Raw genomic sequence first — 24,120 nt, 5'->3', positions numbered from 1 at the left:
TATCGTTCAGTATCTGTCGAGCGCAACTGAAATTTTACAGAAATTTATAGAAAAATAAAAACCTCGAAATCGCTCTTATACTAAAGGTACTAAATTAAAGTTTCATCAATTAAAACGATCAAATGGACACAAAGTTAACACAAAGAAATATGACCGATTTATAAAAAAATATATTTTATTCACAAATTTACATTTACAAGTGGCTAATCAGAGACTTGTCTCAGTGGCTAATAAAATTTATAGAAAGCAATATACAAAAAGTGATATAAATACATAAAGTTCAATCTAAATAAGTCGAAATAATATCGACTACTTCAATAAATTAAATCAATTTTTATTTCCATAGACAATATTGATTATTATGAATCTACATAATACTTTCAGTAACTATGTTTACAATCGTCTGCATATACAGGGTGTCTCACCAAAAACGCGATATAATCTGGTATAGTTTGCTAATAGACAAATTTAAGAGAAATTGTTTCAAATAGGTTAAATTGAGTCAACACGACGATATTGTTAATGATATTTTGTCACATGTTTATATTGCTTTGTCTCTATGACAATAAATTATTAGGACTCAACTGTACCGTTTGAGATTGTCCTAATTTGTATTCTAATAATGATGCTTCCAGAACAACCTGAACTTGGATATCTAGGAAACGAAGAAAAGATAACAAGGCACTAGTTCTCTAGAATCATCATCTAATTATAGAAGTTTAAATCTACAACTGTTCGTTACTTTGTTTCTCACCATGCGCTCCTTTTCAAGTTCATTATGTTTATACATTTTCATGGTTTTATTGATAATATATTCCTTCAATGAATAGAACACAGTTCTATTTAAAAATTAAGACTCCGCTTAAAATGTGCAAAAAGCACCCGTTCAATTTAGAAAAGAAGCACTCTGATTTCACATATTACAGAAAAACTTAAATGTAAAAAGCAACTGAAGTGTTATTACAGTCCAACAAAAATGGAAAATAATTATACAGCTTGAGGAGTTTGATTTTATTTAAATATTACTTGATACAATATATTATAGATAAGTTCTATATTGCTGAGGCGCATTCATTTTTTTTTACAAACTTCTTGTTGGGTATTTCGCCTCAAAAATTTTTGTCAGAATTTCCTCACGTCTTTTATTACAGATTGATAAATAGTGCTCCTATTTCGCAAAAAGAACGAATTATTCATCAAAAAGTAATTAAGAACCATCACCTAGAGGGTATCCTGCGACACACTTAGGCTCAAGCTGTAAGAGAAAATTCCAATTAGTAAAGAAATTAATTTGAAAAATTACTTTAACTTAAAAAAAAAACGTCAAGTTTGTAAAAAAAACAATATATTATATTAACAAAGTAAACCAGAAATGCGCTTTTGGTGAGATTCTTTGCTAAATTTGAATGATAAAAACAAATGAAAAAAATTATGAGTAGTCCTCTTGATCGTCACTGTTTGTTGACATGGCCAGAGCTTGTGCCTGTTGTGCAGCAGCTTGAAGTTGTTCCCACTGCTGCTGATCTGCATACGCCTGCTCTTGACGTGCTTTTGCAAACAGTTCCTGCTGTTGTCGAAGCAATTCTTCTTCGGGAATACCAAGATTTTCTAAGCGGGTGCTTTGTCGTCGCCGTTTAGCTGCTACAGCCTTACAATCTTTCAGTACAGCTTCAGCTTCTGCATGGTAATCTCCAAAGCCCAATTTATCTAGAGCTTCAAATACAATTGAGAACATCTAAATGGACCTTCACAGGGGTTCTAATAATAATGTATTGAGAGGTAATTCTACTAACAGTTCAAGGCTTCTGAAGCAACTGCAGGAAGCAATTAGCTAAAGTTGTTGATTTTTTTAGACCAGGCTAAAGTCAATGAGACTGACTAAAAAAAATGTTTAAGAGAGTACTTACTACAAGGGTCATTTGATAAGTTAGTGACTTTTTGAATTTCCCGCGCACTAATTTTACTTACTAACACTACTCCCGTAAACTGCCGTCTGTTAGTAGACTGCTGTGAAATTTTGAACACGTTGCGTCATTTAGTTCGTGTTTAACGTGTTATTGAAAAGAGATGACCGTCCGTCCGTGACCGATGAAGAGGCCATCATTGAAAAAACCGCATATTTTGAGGACCCCGAGAAATTATATTATTTGGAAGAGAGGGAATAAAAAATTGGAAAGACGCTGGACTAAGTGTATCAAGCTAAAAGGAGATTATGTTCATTCAAAAAGTCACTGACTTATCAAACGACCCTCGTACTTTCGATTGTAGCTGAAACTGATTAAATATTCAACTGATCAAAACTTTTGAAAGCTAATTCAAACCACATGCTTCGTCTATAATTAGAATTTTCGAATGGTGTTAAAAGTTTGAGAAAAAATGGCATACCGGTTGTACTGAAAAAAGCCAACAGTTTCTGAAGATTTGCGGTTGTTTCCTGAATTTTGAACATTATGATGAAATAAAAGTTCTATGTGCACTTGTTTAAAATGGAGGTTAACCGATAATGTATTTTTTTAACAAATCTATAAGTCAGTGATGATTGTTCGTAACTAATTATGTGATTTTATTGGCGTAATTGGAATAGGCGGTAAATATCCAGCCGCGGGCGACGGAAAGCTTGAATCATTAATAATAATCAAAAAGTTCAGTAGAAACCAACTTAAAAATAAAGAGTGTTCCGTTAAAATTTCTGGGTTTGCGAAGTGTTCCAGTATAGGAAGAATTTGGGAAACTCTCTAGTGGAACAAGGTGTTTGCTTGCGTTTTATTATGGGACACAATCGTGTCTAACTAGCATGTAATCATTTTGAATTGAAATATATATATAGGGTGATTAAAAATTGGCGTCATTCCTATGGGGGTGTTTAGGGACTCATTAACTCTGTCCCAGGTTGGGTCGTCAAACTGCGGGTTCGTGGAAGTTGTAAAGGACCTTTGAAAATGTCTGGCAAACGTGTCGCTTTATCCTTATCTGTGTAGTTTTTTTACCGTTTTCGTCGATTGTGTATTGTGATACCAATGTTTTTCTTTGTGTTGTTCTAATTCTTGACATGTTTCGAGCAATTTGTAACAATCTACCAATATTTGTACATTTTTCTTACGTTCATCTAGTTTTTTCTTAATTCGTCGCCTTGCTGAATTGAAATATTTTGCGCCTAACATTAGATTGTCTGTTTTCATGTGTTGACCTTATGCAATTATGAATTTTGAAAGTTTGTGTCAATAAATATTCATACAGTGTCGATAGTTTTTCCTACGACTAACAGAAAAGGTAGTCGCTACCGGCACACTTTAGCAACCGATGCTTTATACTAAATTAAATACTACTCACAAACTACATACCCATTAGCACATGTTCAGCATTTATGGTTTTCTTGTTGAGTTGATTACAAATTTCATTTGCCTCTGAACTAACTAAATGAATAAACTCTGTACAACAATTTAATACGAGTTCCCGGGCTTCATTTGCTATTCGCACAGATGGTACCAATTCTTTAATCATTTTGTTAATACTAGCACGGGGTAAAGTGAGCTCATCGTCCTCCGCATTAGACGGCATATCGTTAGATCTGTTGGGTATTGACATGATCATATAAATCGGAACCAAATGTTGAAAAATGCTGATTTAATTGCACTTTATTTATTCGCCTCGATTATTTTTTGTTTTGAAAAATAACTTAACCTATTTTAATAACTGACAAATGACAAATTCTTAAAACTACATGCATAGATAAAGATGAGACGAGACTGCATGCACAGATTATCAAACTATTGATTACAGGACAGTACAGTCAATGAACTGTATACAAGTACCAGAGACCAAATACCTTGGCCCATGATACAATGAATACAAGGTAGGATCTTGCTGTCGATTTACGTGACGTCAGTAGAAATCGCTTTTTTCCTGTCTGCTAAATGTGATTAAATATAGCTTATTTAGTCTTTGTCACATTTAATTATTTTTTTATAAATCCTTCTTATAATTACAAGATGCTTTGCAGCAGATTTTAGACTTGACTGGCCACACAGCACGCTAAAACGCTGAAAATCAGAGATTTTGTAAAGAATTTTTTAGGGTATTTTTCTTCCCAATAAGCCTAAATCAGGTCCCAAACGATCAAAAATGTTCAAAGCATTCGGCTATGCAATGCTGCAAACCATATCCACATATAACTTTCCATTTTTGAACTATTGCGTTTTGAATTCAGTGAAAATTTATCTAGGCTACATGCATTTTAAATGGGATCAGCTGTTCACTTTACCGAAGTGGTAACCAGCGACGTCATGTGCGCACGAAAATCGAGTTTTGGACCGATTAATATCCTACTTGTATTCATTGTATCCACGAAATATCCCCCCACAAAAAAATAGGGGGTATGTTCTGTGATTGTATCATGGTATACAGTTGATTGAGTACAGGAGATATAAATTCTTCTTCTCTCTTGTTATTGGCTCCACCAGCTAGGCTATGTTGCCAGGGATATATAAATTAAGCAAATATCGCAACAACTTTCGAAAACTCGACTAAATTCAACTAATTATAGTTGATTACTTATGCAGGCACTAAGCAAAGATGCTTAACTAGTGAATGAAGTTATATTGAATATACTAAGCAAAGGGAACAGAAAAATGGGCAACAGAATCTGCTGGACGGATTGGCATTATTTTCTTCGGATTTTCTTACACGAAAAGAGTTTTACCAATATATTAAATTTGGATGGTTTTACTTCCTTAGTGGAATTTCTTCCAATTTTCACTAACAAAATTGACAAAAGGATTTTTTAAGAAATAAAATATTTACAGCAAAGCTCAGTTTAGCTATTTGGTTGCTTATACATATATTTGCTCTTCAATCATTAAAAGCTTAATAATACTACATTAAATAAATCTGATGAAGAAATTATTCCATTTCCACCATACTGTATAAAACGTTTTTATTTTTGGAAATTAATTTAATTTATTTACACTGTACTACCTATCATAATTAAATCTAATTCTAATTAAAAACTGCTTGCTAAGACAGCCAATATGTGGCTATTGAAAGGCGCATGTAAGGTCAGATTTTAATAAAACTACGATTTATTCAAAGGGTGTTTTGCCTTTTTTCCAAAGCCCATGTTGTATCCAATAAAACTGAGCGTCTTAACTCCACAACCAGGTTCGAAATAAAGCCAAAATTGCTAACTACTTTAATAAGCTGACCAAAACACTCCGACAACTGCCTATAAAAAATCGCCAAAAAGGGTGTGGTAATTACACAAGAACCTGAACACTGTGCGCATATGGGTCTTATGAATGAACCCTTTTTCTGACCCGATTTCTCGGTTTACTGACCCACTAACGGAATTTTTAAAAAACATTTGACTCGACAGGGGTGGAGGGCTGATTCCTGACAATGGTGAATTCTAGAATGCTCCGACACCCATGTACCTGTCCCAACAATAAATTTGAATGCAAGGTTTTTGCTATAATTAATCAAATTAATCAAACGATAAATTCTGATCTACAACTTGCTGAAGTTGAGCAAGATCCAAACTCCTATAATGACTAATACCGGCACTATGAAAGCAAAGAGAAACTTTCGCAGAAATGATGTGTTGACTGAAACACTAGGTATAAATGATTAGATAATGCTAGTCATGCGAAAGCTGTTAAAAACATATAACTATTCTGTCGCTTTTAATGATGCGAGAAGAGAAACTCATTCACAAATCATGACCCGGTTTGAATGTGGATCTGCCTTTTAGGACGCCTTAGCATATCATATCAAGTTCTACCAACTCGAAATTTTAGGAAAATTGAGCAAAAGGCTAATCCGAGAGCTCGTGTGAAAATTAAGTCAAGTATTCTGTCGCTCATTGCATGGTTTGAATGTGGATCTACTATGTGGACAGTCTCTACACAGGCTGAAAGTTTCGTACAAATCGAGCAAAAGACTGAGCTGAGAACTACCATTCAATTTAGCATAAAAAATCCATGATAGGATTTGTTTATCTTTGGCTAAGAAATCTGTTTTGTTTATGTTAATCCAAACAAGTTAGAATGCAAAACGGGTCTTTGAAATTGATTCAGTATAAACTGAAATTTTCTACAACATAGTCAACAAAAAAAAACTTATTACCGAACAGCCAAGGAAAGCAATGACTAATCGAAGAGACGATCGAGCAAACGATTATATCATTATGGTAGTTCTGTAGCTCGGGACGTTCGCAATGTGAAAAAACCTCAATATCGCATGAGTTTTGTCGAAAAGCTGGCTAAATATTCAGTTTGATACGAGCAACGAATGAAATAAGTCGTCCTTTCTTCGTGTCTTGTTAGAAGATTTTGGTGCTGGCAATTAAAATAAGTGAGGCAGATTAATCATCCAGTTAATAACTATAGGATGAACGTTTTTAATTTCGAGTGCATCTTGTTTGTGTGTTCAAGTGTAGTTGTGCTTTTTGGAGATTGGATAATTGATAAAAAATGGAGGATGGGGACAGCTTGGGGAAAGGTGGTAAGAAGMATATCTACCTACGAAACCCTTAGCTTAGCTAAAATTCAATGGCTTTCTCTATTTCCTTTTCATTYCTTCGTTTACTGATTTTACATAATTGGGCTTCTTTCTGTTATAATAAAGAMTGCTATTTTTCTTTSCAGGTGGTACGATGCGGCTTTCGGTAAGTTTGGCATTACTTTGCCTCTGGTTGGYATGTAGATCACTCTTCGTCTCATATAGGCTTGTATTTTATGATATTGTTGCATGTAACATTAATTCGACTGGGTGCGACGAGGGAGTTTCTGGATTCTGGAGTGTGGTTTTTAAATTATTAAAATTAATTTMAGTTCAAACTTSATAATTTAAAGTATGAKGTTTTCTATAGGATTTTAMATGAACTCTCATAATTAAAATCATCAATTAAAATAATAGCTCAGAATCCAGACCAAAATGCCTAAAGGTAAGTGAAACTTGATTATTGCGTTGTGATGGTATAACAGATAGCACCCAGAGACTGTCTGGTCTGCTCAATTAGATTTTCCGAGACTTTTTCAAATTTAGCACTCCAAAAAATATTTTCCAAATCGTTAGTGATAGGAAATTTCAGCGGTCAGAATCCGTCTGACTATAACAGTTTTTCGCCGCCCAGAGCCCTTCAGGCGATATGTCGTTCAGATCAAGATTATAACCAGACTTGCGGCTTTTCTTCTAAATCTAAGACACTAAATGGCTTTGAGTTTTTTGAGAAGTCTGACTTTTAGGGAAATTTAGCCGTCTGGACGCGGACGGCAAATTATTTCGCAAAAGTGGATGGCAATCAGGGTTGCTATTTCCATTTTGCAATATTTATGCTGCTCGGATGTGCAGCTTATATCATTTTGTAAAAAGGCTCTGCGGAGTTTTGCGGTTCTTGCTAAATTTATGTGGCGGGCATTCAAATAGMGGCTTATTGGTAACGAAAGTGACTTTTTCTCTACTGCTAGGTAAATTTGTTGAATATTTTAATGTACTACTTACACGRWTTTTATTGCAGCCTTGAAGTATTTATTTTATTTATGTACTTATTATATGTACTTTCCCTACATTGACTATATATATGTATCTTATTTATGTACTTTCCCTACATTGATCTTTTTTTGCGAAACGTTTTTACTACGTAGTGTTCTAATATTGTTTTTTCTCGCSAATTGATATTTCTTTGCAACTTTAGAATATACATGTATTCATGTCTTACTATACCGTTTATTTCTTTTGCTAAAATTCCTACTGTTTATTCACTTACACCAAGTCACTGTTTAAAATGTCTCAATTTAACAATGAATGCTTTTAGAACATGAATAATTTAATTTTTAGGTATTATTGGCAAGTCAAGGTAAAGTTTCATTTGCGAACTAAAGTTTTCTTACCCTTGATTTTGAGTATAAATGTGACCCGGACCCTCACTAGTTACTTAGTATTTTCGTGATAGGCTTCTTTAAAGTTCGTTCTTCTTACGGAAACGGAACGTAGGATAATTTATAGCTTCATGCACTTTTTATGATTGTGTATAGTTTGTCTGTAAATGATAAGCAAAAAAGTGGTTATTTTACAGGAAAAATTAATGTCTCAAATTCATATAGAAGTTCATTCAGTTTACCGAAATCTCAAAAATTACGAAGCTTCAGCGTTTTGAATTTGGGTTCTTAATGATTACCTTTGCTTGTTCACGGATTATTTTCAAATCTGGCATCTTTCCTGATGCACATATTGCTCAGTGTGAATGAGCGAACACATGAATGAATAATATACACATTTGTTAACTGTGGTTCTTATGCCGTCTTAGATTGTAGTTTTTGTAGCTTCCTTAAAATATCTTAAATTATTAGAGAAAATTGTAAAAATTATCTTTCTTAATAAGTTATTATTGATTCTCGTAATAAAAGAAATAGGTCTACTAATATACTACAGTTAATGATTTTTTTTTGGCTAAATGGCATTTATTTAATCACCTGCATTAAAACATTTTCAAAATGTGTCCTTTGTTTTACAAAGCAATAAAAATAAAATCTCCACTAAAAATATTTAATGTGTACTGATTTTTAATGTTCCTACCTACTCATCTTTATTCTGTATTTTTCAACTGTGTGCAATGTTCCACACTGTACAATATTTATTTCCCAAATGTTATCGATCAGGAAAAACACTTGGTACCGCACCAGGCTTTAATCGTTTGTGTGTACTTTCATCTAGAATCTGATAATAATCGGTTTGAAGAAAGTGGTCTCCACAAAGCCTACTCGACTTTGAGGGATACCAGTTTTCTCTACCAACAGCCTCAATCCAATGCTTAAGAACCTCGGGCCGACTGAAGGGAAACCTATAAATAATAATCATTTTGCACACCCCACAAAACTGCAAAGACGTTTCGACAAGAAATTTTCTTCAAAATGGGTAATAACTTTGTTTACCTATGAAAGGAAATTGGTTTAAATGGATTTTGCGTAGCGCTACAACCAAAGGCAACGCAACTAATAACCATTATTTGAAGCCTGATTTCTAAATAGATTTGAATTGAATGCCATGAATGCCCTCACCAGAGACAAGTATCTACCCTCACAACTAAGCCCTTTGTGTCCTAACCTTAAAACAAAAACAGGATTACATCACAGGTCACAAAGCAGGGTGGCCAACCACTCAAACGCGGATTACCGTACAAGCCATTTGAAAATACCGTATTTGAACCGTAGTACCGTCCTTAGATTCATTTCATTCATTCATGAGGCCATGGCCCAGTGACCAAAAAAAGTGTACAATACCGTACAATTGGCTTACGGTAACGTGTTAGGGCCCTACACCGTACAATCGACCAAATTACCGTACGAATGGCCACTCTGTCACAGAGGTTACTCTGTTATCTGTGGACAGGATATGTGAAAAACATGGTGAAGTTAGTCACTAAACCAACAAAATTAAGTTTAAATTTGGCGATGGCTGGGCAATCGTGACGTAATTCGAGTAAAAGATACTAAATATTAAGCAGGGTGTGTAACTTTTACTCAAAATCGTACCAAAGATTTGTTAACGTACAATTATTTTTTAGGATTGTGATGTAGCTCTTGAAAATGTTTATACAAGTTTTTTTTTCTTCAATTCTTTATATAATAATTGATTTTTTTAACTTCTTTATTACATAATACCTAAAAAAAATGGAATTCAATAAAACAAGGAAAAAATATTTTAGTTTTATTTATTGTGTCTTTTAACTAGCTTCACATTTTTATGTTTTAAATGTTTCTTGTCAGGTTTGTTTGATTTTAAGCTTCCAATTTTCTTCTTTTTGGAAACGGTCTTCAATTTTTTGCCCAATTTAACACTCGTCTTCTTAGGTACATCCTCCCAAGATATTTTACTTGGCTCCTCTTGATCTTCAATTTTTTTGTTAAATTGACGTTGACCATTTACACCTTTTGCCTTAAAACCGTTTAGTGATGCTTTCTTCTTTGCCTTTTCCACTTTTGTGCTTTTCGTTTCTCCTACAGTTTCATCGAGACTGATTTCATGGGCCTCTTCAATTTCTGAAAAGTATATTTTCGTTAAAGTTACGACAATGCGATATTTTATGCCGATAAATTTAYTGATTGATTTTTCTACCTTTCCATCGTAAATTTTATAGTGTCGTGAAAATTGTTGAATTTATCTAGGGTATAGAATTTATCTAGTACATATATTGAATTTTATCTTTGGGTAAACACATTAAGCAATCGTCCACATAGCGTTTAAAGAAAGTCGGTTTATAAGTTAGACTTGTTATTATGTTTTTTTCTAAGCTTTCCGTGACAAGGTTTGCAAGTGTTGCTGATATGGTCGAACCCATTGCTACACCGTATATTGGTGAATAATATTTTTCTTCAAACTTGAAATATGCAGATTTTAGGCATAGCTCTATCGCTTCAATAAATTATTTTCTGGAATTGTTGAATGTTGTCCCATTTCCTTCCATTTGTTTTTTATACACTCTATTGTATATTCAATTGGGATATTGGCATATAATGATGTTACATCAAGCGMTACTAAACAGTGATTTTTTGGGTTTTAATAAATTCAAGAGTCCATAATATATTCTGACTGTCCTAAGACGTTYSTTAAAATTGTGGATAGGAACTTTCATAAGTTGTACGTTGGTGTACCTATATTGTTGACGATTGGTCGTAATGGTATGTTGTTTTTATGAAGTTKATGTAGTTATGTTTAAACCRAAAATKTATTATTTTACTTAGTTTTGTTTGTATATTATTGGCTAAATCTTTTTTTCCTATTTATATGTATTGATGGTCATTTGGTAAGGCTAACATTTTTGTTTGGTATTCGTTTTTAAGCATAATTGCTGTTTTATTACATTTATCTGCTGTTAGGGTACATATATTTGTATTTTTATTTAGGAATTGTTTTGCTTCACATATCAGTCTGTCTATTCTAGTTTCAAATCCACTTTTTTGTCGTTTTTTTATTTTTTAAATTTGTTAGTGTGTTACATAATTAACGTTTGCTATGATGTTATCAACTGGTTTATAATGATATTTATATAAGGAAAACCTTGGTCCAAGTGAACAAATATAGATTATCGGATTTGGTATGCTCATTGTTGACAAATTCTTGATTCAACTCTTGTCCGCCACGTATTCACCTATCCAATTCTAAAGATTGCTTTGTTATAAGTATCTCAATTTTGTTTATTTGTTTTGCCTTGATTTTGTTGAAATAAAGTTCGTATTGATGGTTTTGTTGTTCAAAAATGGTTTTAAATCGTTTTGCAGCACTATATTTGAAACTTGCATATAAAAAACATTTAGTACTTTCAAATAATTTTCATTATTCTGCTTATCCTTAGCTTAGCTCTCCCAAAATTATATACTTATACAAAGCTCGATATGCCTATAGAAGAGAGAGAACTCGCTAGTTCCGATCAATTAAAACACCGCATATATGGATTATCAAAAAAAATGGATTAAAGAATTGTTATTATGCTCCGTCTAATAACGTTTATTTTTTAAATGTAAATGTTTACCTTCTTCAACTTCCTCTGCAATATCAGAAGTGTCACTCGTAGGAATAACATTTGAGAACTTCTTTAGCTTGGCTACGAAAAATCCATCCATATTGTGCTCATGTGGATAGAATCTCCTCGTTAAATTTAACGTTGGATGAAGCCTGAAATAGATAAAAGAAGTAATGACAACCCGTGCGCCGCATGAAAAGAAATCAGTTATACCTTAAATGCCGATATTTAGTGAATCCTTCAGTGCCGAATCCAAGTCCGGTATCTACTAGTTTAACGTTTCTCTTCTTCAAAGCGAAATCTATGACCCATTCGTTTTCTTCCAATAAAACTGAGCAAGTTGAGTAGACAATGTACCCTAAAATAAAAATATGGACAACAATATGTAGAGTATTCTCAAGTTATAATATTGCTAAACTCTTCTGGGGGCAACATAAAAAACAGCTTACCTCCTGTAGGTGATTTTGCATTGACGGAATCAATAGCAGCTAACAACAACTGCCTTTGTAGGTTGTAACACCTCTGGATATCAATTTCGTTTTTACTCGTCTTGACACTATTGTCTTTGGCCACAACTCCGGTTCCTAAATATTAAAGACATGTTTTAAATAGAATAAATTAGCATAAATAAGAAATTTATCCTCAGCTTAAACCAATAAAATATCTAGAATTCCGATGAATGATTTGAAGGAGGGCATAATTAACAGAAAAATGTACAAAAATAAAAGTAAAACTTGTAACGCATTTTACACCAAAGTTCTACAAACTTTGAGAAGCTGGCAATTTGCCTTCCGATTAAAATTATTGCAATTTCTATAAATGCAAACGTTGTTCCTTTATTGAAACTCGGTTCATAATTAAATTCATGTCGATCTGATATATTTTGCATTAAATTTCAAGTCAATAAAAGTTTTATTATTTTAGGTCAAAAGTTAGTCTTGGCAAAAAATACTTTTAATTCAGTTCATTACGCTCTCAGACATTCATGTAATTTTGCGTTATTCGAAGCTACCATGTACATAAATTAAACTCACCGGTACAAGGAGCATCTAACAGCACTCTATCAAAGAATACTTTCATTAACTTGGGTATATTTCTGCCATCCATGCAAGTGATTACACTGTTGACAACGCCTAACCGGTGAAAATTGCCCACTATTGCCTTAGTACGATCTCTAAAATTAAATAAAAAATAGAAAAAAGCTCTTGAATGGAATTTCATACTGTACATGTTCAACAAATGATCAAACAGTGGCTTTATTCATGGACATAGTCGTATTATAAAGTAAAGAAAAGTATAAAAATGTGTTATGCGATAATTTATTAAGTACATATAAGTAATAGAACGAATTGAGTTTTAAGTTTGCAATTTTATTTTCAGTTCTTTAAATCATTTCTTTGTAGTTAATAACAATATAAATCAAATGAATGTTAGTTTTTTAGTTTATTACAGACTTCGAAGGTACTGAAATGATTAAGCTCAGTTTTACATATATTTTGGTTTGATTTGATTTTTTGATCCTAAACAGAAAATTTTACACCAAAAAAATAATTTTGGTTTTTATGAATGCAGGATAAATCTTTTCCAGGGTGCTGAAAAAAAGTGTGAAAACTCAGACTATGTTTATTCTGTTGAACATTAGAAATATATGTATATCGCTTGAGATAACCACAAACCAAATAAAAGCAATTCATCATCAAAAAATAAACATTAATGTTCAAAAAAATTACGAACATGTAATAGTGCCCAAAAACTAGAGTTTTTGTAAAGGTTGTTGTTGATTGTTATTCAAGTTTGAATAATACCATTGGCTTCAAGATCTTTACTTATAATTGAATCACTTCATATATAAATTCCCGTTTGCTATTTTCCCGATTTCTTATAGCATTAATCTACTCTAATATCTGAGTTACAAAAGTTCTCCCAAAAAAGTAGTTGATAACTGGCAATTAAAACTTATCCACTACATACTATATTTGTAATTCTTATAACTGATGACTTACTTGTTGGAATCGTTTGCGAATAGCACACCTGTATTCTTCATCAGAGCTGCGATATGCGAAGCTTTACCACCTGGTGCAGATGACATGTCAAGGATTCGCTCATTTTCTTGCGGAGCTAAAGCCATGACTGGCAAGAAACTCGAGGCTCCTTGAATAATATAGTGACCGCCCAAATATTCAGGAGTAGCGCCCACGGGAACTTGAGATGAGTAAACCACCAAGCCGACCTAAAAAAATTAATATCAATGGAATATTATCCAGTGGTTACTGATAAATTGAAACACAAAGGAAGTTTTAAAAATCCACCACAAACCTTGCTCCATTTCCCAATTGGATCTAAATTAACACCCCTATTAATTAACGCCTGAGCCAGATCTCTGCGCCGCGTTTTCAAACTGTTGGTTCGAATGGTCAAAGGACGCTGTACTTCGCTGGCTTCAAGATACTCCAAAAGCTCAGACAGCGGGAACAATTGCATCAACTTTTCCATCAGAAAATCATTGTAGCTGTAATAAGTGCACAGATCTTCCTTTAGGAGATCGATGTATTCACTACGGGAATGTTCAGCATCACGAAGCTTACTGAATTCGGATAAAACAGCGATTATTTCCCGGATTCTTTGCTGAACATCCTGAAAACGAAATTGTATCCAAAATAATAAAACATATATGGCCCAACGAATAATCATCGTACCTGCAGAGATTTGACCTCTTCCTCTGATTCTTTAGTAGGAAATTTAAAGGATTCTTGATTGGCTATATTTAACTGCATTTCTGCTTCTGCTTCCTTTTCCTCAAGAGCTTGTTTCTTCTTGAGTTTAATGTTTTCCTTTTCAATTGGAAGTAGGTCATCTTCATCAGAGTAAGAATCGTCACTGTGGTTTTCTTCTGAATCTGACAAGTCATTTAAATTGTCTACTTTCACGTTATCGTCCTCTGAAGCCATCTGTAAATTCGAGTTAAAGCACTGCTATTCTTAAAATTTTATATAATATCGTTATGAATATGTTTTCCAAACTAAAAATTATTAACTACTATACACCACACAGATGTAGCAATGCGTAATACAGTTGTACTTAGTCTTGTGATTTAACTGACTACTGTATTTACCTCTTCATCTTCACTAAAGTCTTCTTCGCTAGAATCTTGTTGCGGAGGTGGAGGAATCTTTTCATCGCTTTCTTTCTTTTTGTTTTTTCTATTTTCTTGACGCTTTTTCAAGAGTTCAACTTTCTTTTCTTCACGTTTCTTGACCCTTTTTTTCTGCCTGGAGCTGAGTTGCTTCAGAGAGTCTTCAGGAGCTAAAGCAAAGAAAATACTTGAATGATAACTATAATTGGTTATCTATTTTTAATAGGTATCAATTGGGCTCTAAAGTCAGTTAATTTTATTAAACTGAAACTAATTTTATTAAATAAATATGGCTATAAAAATGATTAAAGGTCTGGAATGTTTAAAAAAATAGGGTGAAGAGATCGTTAAGTATAAACGGTGTCTCAAATGCAGTTAAATGGTCCGTGCAACATTCCTTAAACTATTCGAAAATAGTGACTTTTCTTTGGTTTAGTTTTTTTCTGTTCAACCGCTCATCAATATTTGATGAGTGATTAACTTTCGATCTTGCTGGATCAGAAAATTACTATAGGTGTGTCAGAAACTTATCAAATAACTTCAGGTTAAGACTGTGTAGACAGGTAATATATTCGGAGAATTGAAAAGCGTTGAGTAAGGTTTCCTGACATCAGTATATTGCAATTTCTCACAAGCGCTTTTATTATGAGCTACTCAATTTCATGTTGTTAATAATAATGTATTATGAGTAATTGTCTTTAGTGCAGTCTCAACGTTGCCTCTGCATGCGTGTTAAATTTACCTTTTAAACTCTTTGGAAGAACTGGATCCTTCTGCTTCTTCGCCTTCTTGCCAGGGCCTTTTTTCACTATCTCACCCTCGTTAAATTTTGCCTTTCTACCCATTTTATTTATTCTTTAGTACACGTGTTTGCGTCACACTCGGTACGCTGGTTGTTTTAATTTTGATCGGTAGTAGTTGAGGTTATGCGTTATCCGCGCTTCATTTGATCTTCCACTCCACAGATCACAGAGGTTACTTTATTTTCTGTGTTCCAGACCAGATTTGAAACTCTTTGAAGTGGAAAGTGAGAGCAAAACTTTGAAGTGCAGTTTTAAATTAAAAAAATTATTGCATTATATTGCAATATATATTTAATAACTGTCGTGGAATATTGCTATAAATTAAAGTAATATACATTTAAATAAATTGTTTTATGTTTGTTTGGTTGCCAATCAACAATCTTTTTAAGTCAGAATTGAAAATAATGTTTACTCTTTATGTAACTTTACATAGCGCGGCTTCAAATTTACTTAATAATACGCAATTAAATTATTCAAAATAAGCTTTCCTATGTTGCCATATGCGTTTTATTGAGAAAATTCAGACAGATTGGGAGTTTTTGTTAGAGGTGTTTTGTGGTTTGTGTGTAGCAAACGTCAAGTGGCTTGTATGCGGTTTGGTTATAGTTGTTTAATTTTGGGTTAAACAAGTTTTAATCTACAGCATTACTTCTGTATACAGCAAATATATAACATTTGGAAAGGTTTACTGAACTCACAGTCTGCAAGAGCTAATAACATGGATAAATACGAAGTGTTGACATCCAAATCCTTCGGGTTAATTTGCCGCACTTGCCTTATGCATACAGAACTGTTTTCAATTGAGGATGTGAATTGGGAAGGCATACAATTAAAGGAAATAATACTTAGTTATACGTCTTTGGATGTAAGTAGCTTGAAATTGTTCAAAAATCTGGGTAATTTCAGTACAGATTATTAATTTGTATGATGTACTGGACTCCGTTACTCAAGTATATGTACTTATTTGTCTCATGAAAAGCTTTAGAAAATCTAAATGTTATTACGTAATTTAATTTCGTCAGAAACGAGTGGTTTTTATGGCAGAACCACTACATTAAAATTAAAATTAATGCAACAAACTGCACATGTCCCCAATTCGTATTACAAGAAAATTTTCTTATAAAAACGAGTAAATCACAATCAAACTACCACAGTTATTTACTTAAATCTAAAATGAAACTAAATATATCTTAAACAACATAAAAATAACCTGTATGTAATCAATTTTACAATACGCTGGATCAAAATTGGCGTCATTCCTTTAGAGGTATTTATGGAGTACAAATGAAAAATATTTCTCGAAAAAACCTGAAATATTCGCAATAAACTTTGTTAGAAATTTGACATCAATTTACATGTTGCTTGTTATGAAACAAGTAAAATATACAGGGTGCCTGCTTGACCAGCCTCACTCTTGGAATCTCTAAAACCATAAGAGATAAGAGGTGGCTTAACTTGGGGCAAAGTTGCACATTTTTTGTTTTACATTTAGGAATGTTTTCCGGGCTTTGGTATTTTTTGTTTTGTTTTGTAAGCTCGGAAAATTYTGACCAGTTCTGAAGGTGTTRAAAAAAMCAAAATTTGAAGATGATTTTATTTTTTTCTGAGCCTAATTGAAAAAATAATTTTTTGTATACTATATGTCGGTTTTTTTCAAATATATTCAGAAGTAGTYAGAATTTTCCAGGTCTTGTAACGGCATTTCACAAAGCTGAAAAATGCTCAAGTTTGCCCCAATTTAAGCGACCTTGTATCTCGTATGCTTTCCGAGATACCGTTGGTCTGGCTCGAACAACAGACACGCTGTATACAAACCATCATTTTACTAATGGAATTTGTTATTTTGTGGCTTTAATCCGTTGAGAGCAATGATCTCTTACATGCATCGCGAATATTTTGCATTTCTGTAAGTTGTAAAGCTTGCAAGTTCAAGGTTCAYATGTACAAAACCGGAAAGCCTTGTTTTTTATATGTAGTACAATCGATCTGATGCACGGCCTGATGTTTAAACAACATTTGCTAAAATAAGTTGTTAGACCGATATAAATGTCGCCCCAATAGCTTTGCATCCCTAGTGTTAGCGATTGTTTCTACCAAACTAAACACGATCTTAACCGTTGCTGATGAGTACTGATGAGTCTCCAGTAAACAGATGTTCAGTTGTGGCCACTTTCACTGTCTTGTTTGCTTGTTTTGCTTTGCTAACATCATACCAACATTTTTTGGGTCTGTCGTGGTTTAGCGTTTTTAAGACTTTACAGAAATTACAAAACTTCATGCGTGTTCGTCGACATTGTTATAGATTTTGAGTTATGAAAAGCACCATTAGAAAACTAATCACGAATTCGCTGTAACGTGCCAATGATAGTTTTGCCAAATTATTCATGAACTGCTTTCAAATATTGATTAATTTGCAAAGTCCAAGCGCTAATATAACATATTTGAGAAACAAATGTGTATTTTTTGAAAACATTTCTTTCGTAAGCCCCAGTAACGCCTTCAGGGAAATTCCGCTATTGTTTTTCGTTGTTTATGTAACATCATTAATGTTTTTCTCTCAGTTAGACGTGCCTGATCGCTTTCCTACAACAATGTGCAGTGGGTGTATTCGGCAAATGTACCAAACCTACCACTTTCTGCACAAAAGTAAAAATTCCGAATGGCTTCTGAAGAAAATATGTTTGCGGGAACAGAAAAACAGCCAAAGTCATGACGAGTCTATGACCGAAGACACTCAGGTTGAGTCTGAATATAATCAACTGAACGCCAACCGTACGATTAATGAAGACGATATGGATGAAGCGGCAGATGAAACACTTCTAAACGACGACTCAGATATTTTGCAGGAAATCGAGTCTATTAAAAGTGACATTACGAAAATACAGGCTGATCAAAAATTTCAATTATGTGAAGACAAATTAATTGCAAAAGAAGGAACCAAAGGTAGTGTTTTATATACGTATACGGGGTGAGTAGTGTTCGTTGAGTGGAGGCTGCAGCAGGTACGAATACGCGCATCTAAAGCAAACATTTGTAGTTTTGAGTTTTCTTCTGGTAGTGATTAGCGGGACTGGTTTTGGTTCTGTTAAAAAGCAAGGCTAAGAACAAGAATAAGACTTTTGAAGAGGCTTGGGAGAGTCTCAAGACTTCAAATTTCGATGATTATGATATGATAATATTTGATTGGTCTATTACTTTTTTCTTAAATTATCGGTATCACATTAAGTTTAATAAACAGCTGGCAGACAGCTTTCTTCAATAAAAACTAAGTTCTAGGAAAATTATTTATGTCCTATGTGCGTTTGGTTTTAAAACCTGGGTGTATAAATGAAAAATATAATACTTCTCTTCATTGTTCACTATAGTAGCAATGTATTTTGTGTATCAAACGATGGTTTCAAAAGCAGACAAATTTACAGAGTATCTTTTTAGATAGATGGAGAAATCATAGAGTATGTATGAAAAGTTGGAACACGTGTGATTTAAAAAAAGCATCTAATTGCCATTCATAGGAATGCTGTTAAATGATTATTTTCTTCAGAAAACAAACATTAAGTGAAATCAACTTTTTTGAGCCAAAAAAAATCAATCATTTTGAAATAAGCAACATAATTTTTGTTTTTGACTTTTCGAAAACTGATTAGAATATCGGAATTCAAATAGCAGTTTTGTATTGGTTGTTTTTTACTGGGCTGAACTTTTATTATTAAATTTATTTAGTTCAATTTTCCAGATTATTTAAAAGCAAGACTTGCAAGGCCAAGACATAACTTTCAAGATCAAAAGCGAGAGCAAGACTATGTGCAAAAACAAGAACCAAACCATACAAGTCTTTGTCTGGTCCATGCAAGTCTTTAAATGTTCATCAATTTTCAGTAACTACAAATTTAATGCGCCGTCAAGGCATCTCAAATGTGGTCGTAATACCCGCTAAGTGCGCAGAAGGCGCACTGGAAGTGCGTCGCAATCCATTTATGGAATTTTTGTCTACAACATACTAAATTGAAAAGTTACTTTTTGGCGTATGACAAAAACTTGTTTTTTCAATAAGAACCATCTCACAATCCAATCTTGAAATAATCATCACATGAAACGTAAAACATAGCCATAGTAACAAATAATCGCAAATTTTATTAATATTTATACATCTTTGATAATTATGTCTTTCTACTTTTATTGCAAAAAAAGATTATCTCCGAAAAGGTGTAAATACCACAGTTTATGGATAAATACTATAATTGAAAAGCATCATCTTAATGAAGGCGTTGTAAGAAGAAGTCCTTTGAATAGGTTGTTAAAATTCGAAGTTAATGTATTGAATGTATTCGATTAAAATAAGACATTAATGTATGCTTTGAATTATAAGTTTCTTGTCAATAAAATTGACTTGAAGTAGAATGTTGGAAGCTGCAATTAATTGATCATTTAATGATATTTGCGTCTGCTGCAGCTTCTATAATTCCGGCGCAAGATATCGAAACATCTCACCCTGTATAATTTGCTAAGCGACTTTGTAATACTTGAGAAAACATTTCCCGGTGCATATAAAAACTTCAGTTTTGACTATTTTAAGATTTATTTATATTAAATAATGTTTTTATTCATTTAGGTTTCTCTTTTACGTGTAACATCTGTACGGCTACTTTTAACAGTCGCCAAGAAATCCAGGATCACAAGCAGGCCAAACATAGAAAATATTTTAAGTTTTCGTGCGAACGTTGTGGCATCCGATTTCAGCGAATTCAGCAACTAGTAGCTCACATAAGAGTTCATACGGGCGAGAAGCCGTATAACTGTAACATTTGTGGCAAGTGTTTTACTTTTAAGGCTTTGTTGGAAAAACACTCGATTCGCCATATTGAACTCCAAAAATCTTATCAATGTATATACTGCGATACAGGTAAGTTCTCGTTTCAATTAGATATAATTGCAGGCATATTTGTTCAAATGTTCGAATGTTTACTGATATGTGCTTCCAAGATTTGGTTTTATTTGCTTTCCAACTGAATTATGGTCGCTGCTTAGAAATGCTGATCAATAAATTCTTATTTCAAAGATTGGTAAGCTGTCTATCCAGCTCTCTTAGAACTAATGGAGAAATAAAAAATATTTTCCAAGTCGTAATTATGAATTGAAATATATCGTTTAATATGAAAAATCAGATCAGGGTGGAAGAACTTAGCCATGCTCTGGGGAACGGTTAACAAAATCAAATTGCTTTCGTCGTTTACAAATCTTATGTGACTGCTGAAGTTGAATCAGTCAAGAACAAGGCATTGTGAATGCAAAATTAGTGATTTTGTATAGAACATTCAGTTTCTGTTCGTTAAAGCTAATTTATCATCTGTTATCTAACAATTTGGCATCACTGCAATCAACCACTGTACGGTTTTGTGTTTGAACGCAAGTTTGTTCGAACCGCGTTATATAATGTACGAAATCGATCAGAAGCAGCCAATCATTTGTTTACTTGATGTTTGCGCTGCTGCCACATGTTAATACTAGAGCTGGTTAAATGTTTTGGAGGGTTTTCTAATCATTCAAAAAGTATATTCATATACACCATAATGAGCATGAATTAGGCTAAAAAATAAAGCAGGTTTTTCGCGGATCAAAAATTCTCATCAGAAAAAGTACCTAACGTAAAACAGAATATGTCTAATTATTTCAAAAAAGATCTCATATTTAAATCGAATGTACATTACAAAATTGTTATTGCATTTAGTAGAATCGCGTTTTTAATAATCAAAAGATGTAAATATATGCTTTTTAGGGTAGATCGAGCTAAGTTTATATTCGTTTTCATCCACAAAGTCCACACACGAGTCATCGTTTTCTTATGAATATTTTTGATGCGGTCAAACGAAAAACAATTTCCTGCTCATCTATGCATTTTTGATTTTAGACCCTGATTTTAGAACTTTTTATGAAGAATAACTTGTATAAGCGTATATTGGGGAATACTGTACCTATATAATTTTTAGTTTGGGTTATCAGTGAATGTTGAGCACATTGATAAAATAATGAGCAAATGTTTTTTTTTATTAAAAAAGCACAGTAATCAAACTTCGAACAAACATTCTTTGCAGTTTACACTTCCAAAGAAACTCTCCGGCAACACGAAATGTCACACACTACTGAATTATTTGAACCGACAAGCGTACCAAACCAGCCAATTCAAGATGACCCTCATCGACCTTCTGTAACGATGGTAGAGGGTGGCTACCAGTGTAATGTATGCAGTAAAGTGCTGCAATCTGAAGACGTGCTGAACGATCATTTTAGATCGCATGGACCCAAAAATCACATCTGCTCTGTTTGTGGCAAGTCCTATATTAGCAAGGAACGACTGGCTATGCACATCAACAATACACACAACAGTAAGTTTTTTACTCTACTGATTTGTCTTAAATGGTATTCCAGTTTTTAGTAATGCATATTCGTTTATTAGAGTACACTTTGGGTTTGTCATCTTATGCTTATGGCAAGCTAGCTTTATGGCAAAAAATGCGATACTGTATAGTACAATAATTCTCACATAAAACTGACCTATCGGCAGTCGGAAATTGCACAAGAATGTATTTGATCGCACATCTAAGTGGCGTTTTTCTCATTAACATTACGTAAATACTTGTTGCTTTATGTGTGAATGTACAAAGATCAATTTGATTTATCATCATCATTCTCAACGTGTCTCGGACAATCCATGGACATTCCATTCATCCGGTTCTCTCAGCTGTTCTACTCCTCCATTTCACTCCCCCTACTTTCTGGATATCGCCTTCCACCTAGTCTTCCGGGGTGTCTTCTGCATCCTCTTGGTCGCCATTCGGTCACTTTCCTAGACCATCTATTGTCCTCCGTTCTCATGAGATGTCCCTCCCATTTCACCTTCAGTCTTGCCACCTGTTGAGCAGTGTCAATTACTTTTACTTCTTACTTTTTCTATCTCGCAGTCGTATTTCCAGCATACTCGTTCGATCCTTCTTTGTGCAATTCTTAGTGTATCCATTTGAATATTTAATTTATTAATGGAGGTTTTAAACGAATTATATTGTAAGACTGTAATTCTACGCACGCTATTTCCACACCAGACAGCTTTATTTTCGACTTAAAATGGTTTCACTTCTTAAATCTTACGCCTGTATCAAGGCCTCGATTTGTGATTTGTTCTGTTCTTGGTGAGTGGTTAATGTCAACAAAACATTTTGCACAATTTCCTGTGAGAAACGAAAGCGATTTATGAAATCGGCTTCAGTAATTTTCTCTTAGGTATTTTCCATATCGAATATACCTGAAAATAACACAATTATTATTTGAATTGCATATCACAAATCTTGCTGTTTTCTTTACGAACCTTTGTGGCATGTTCAAATATAATTCTGTCTGAATTATCCCGATTAACACTGTACAATATATCGAGATCGTTATCTATATATTTAAAACAAAAATAATATAAAAAGCACGAGAAGTTGAGAACTTTCGCTCACAAAATAACTTTGGCGATCGTTCGTATGATGCCTACACTCATCTCCGACAAATTCCCACCGCATCGCCCAACAACATTAAAATGCGTGTGCATCAGACGCCCAACCGATCGGCTGAGCAACGAAAATTGCCTCCAGCGAACGTGGAGAGGCCGGCGCATCATAAAAGATCGACTTAACATACCGCCCTTACCATAAGTGTCGCTTATTCCCCTGAACTTGATACTGAAAGAAAATTGTATTTGCTCTTGCGATCAACGAGTTTTCGCTTTGCGATGCTGGTTGTCGCGCTTTTGGACGCTATATTATGTATGAACTGACGCTTTTCAATTTGAAAGTTTTGGAATCCGAATGTTTGAAATTAAAAATTTGGTATCGGCGTGTATAGTACATATTTTGCCAAGATTAAACTACTTTATAACAAAAATTACATGTTTATGAGCATTCTATCTAACAGGTACCTTTCAATACTTTCAGAAAAACATATGTTGCATTGTGGAAAGTGCTCAGACGTATTTGCAACACATAGAGCACTACAATTACATATGCGATCGCATACCGACAGAGCCAAGCCATTTGTGTGCGACATATGTGAAAAAGCATTTCGACACGAGACAAACTTTGTTATTCATATGCAAAGTCACAACGGCGACAACACTTACGCATGTAATACATGCGAGACTGGTTTCAGTGATTTCCAAAGTTTAAAAGAACATCTCGTTACACATGCCCGATTGTGAAATATGAGTGGTAATTCTAAAATATATGTATATGTAGATAGTATTATTTTTCTTAATATATTTGGGGTTTAGGAACACTATTTCAGAGACGAATGTTATATATAACACTATATACACGTTGATTCAAAATTGGCGTCATTCCTTTTAAGGGGTGATAGAGGCTCCCTTGGGGAGTACGAGAAAAATATAGAAAAACTTATTTTCGAAAATTTTTAGAAAATTAACAGTTGAAGATCGAATTTCAACTTTATTATTAAGCATTATTTTGAAATGGTTCCATGTTTAATTGGTAGCATATTGGAACACTTAAGCATTCAAAAAAAAAATTACGATCTTTGCTTCAAATTACGAAAATTTTTGATGTAAAAAAGTTCTCTTCTACAATTTTTTGATGAAAAGGCACAGCGGCAATAATGTTTTTTGTCATTAACAAATAGTTACA

The 24,120-nt window shown here is 33.6% G+C and overlaps 3 protein-coding genes and 2 long non-coding RNA genes across 5 annotated transcripts; 1 reads left to right on the top strand and 4 right to left on the bottom strand.

The window, feature by feature from the left end:
• Positions 1-157: 157 nt before the first annotated feature.
• Positions 158-3,758, bottom strand: LOC125503747 (protein Dr1-like). The gene is made up of 2 exons (XM_048664495.1): positions 3,342-3,758; positions 158-1,713 (listed from the first exon to the last, which is right to left on the bottom strand). Exons 1-2 carry the CDS (start codon positions 3,589-3,591, stop codon positions 1,430-1,432), a joined length of 534 nt encoding a protein of 177 aa, XP_048520452.1. The 5' UTR covers positions 3,592-3,758; the 3' UTR covers positions 158-1,429.
• Positions 3,759-8,431: 4,673 nt separating this feature from the next.
• On the bottom strand, positions 8,432-9,374 carry LOC109540330. The gene is made up of 2 exons (XR_002172182.2): positions 8,928-9,374; positions 8,432-8,836 (listed from the first exon to the last, which is right to left on the bottom strand). It is a non-coding gene; the product is annotated as an uncharacterized LOC109540330 (long non-coding RNA).
• Positions 9,375-9,689: 315 nt separating this feature from the next.
• Positions 9,690-15,584, bottom strand: LOC125503749 (probable 28S rRNA (cytosine-C(5))-methyltransferase). The gene is made up of 10 exons (XM_048664496.1): positions 15,391-15,584; positions 14,628-14,818; positions 14,212-14,463; positions 13,832-14,149; positions 13,519-13,745; positions 12,550-12,689; positions 11,965-12,099; positions 11,729-11,873; positions 11,525-11,667; positions 9,690-10,034 (listed from the first exon to the last, which is right to left on the bottom strand). The coding sequence occupies exons 1-10, from the start codon at positions 15,491-15,493 to the stop codon at positions 9,703-9,705; spliced, it is 1,986 nt and encodes a 661-aa protein (XP_048520453.1). The 5' UTR covers positions 15,494-15,584; the 3' UTR covers positions 9,690-9,702.
• A 399-nt stretch (positions 15,585-15,983) lies between these two features.
• On the top strand, positions 15,984-23,758 carry LOC109540275 (zinc finger protein 658). Its single transcript, XM_019908585.2, has 5 exons — positions 15,984-16,316; positions 18,013-18,394; positions 20,061-20,351; positions 21,541-21,831; positions 23,416-23,758. The coding sequence occupies exons 1-5, from the start codon at positions 16,170-16,172 to the stop codon at positions 23,676-23,678; spliced, it is 1,374 nt and encodes a 457-aa protein (XP_019764144.2). The 5' UTR covers positions 15,984-16,169; the 3' UTR covers positions 23,679-23,758.
• Positions 21,875-23,418, bottom strand: LOC125503748. Its single transcript, XR_007281035.1, has 2 exons — positions 22,530-23,418; positions 21,875-22,357 (listed from the first exon to the last, which is right to left on the bottom strand). It is a non-coding gene; the product is annotated as an uncharacterized LOC125503748 (long non-coding RNA).
• Positions 23,759-24,120: the final 362 nt, after the last annotated feature.

The sequence above is a fragment of the Dendroctonus ponderosae genome, unplaced genomic scaffold (assembly GCF_020466585.1).
Source record: "Dendroctonus ponderosae isolate FM_Combo_2020 unplaced genomic scaffold, Dpon_F_20191213v2 Dpon_F_20191213_286, whole genome shotgun sequence".
Lineage (NCBI taxonomy): Eukaryota > Metazoa > Arthropoda > Insecta > Coleoptera > Curculionidae > Dendroctonus > Dendroctonus ponderosae.
The sequence above is the reverse complement of the archived record's forward strand: the minus strand, read 5'-3'. Positions and strand labels throughout refer to the sequence as shown.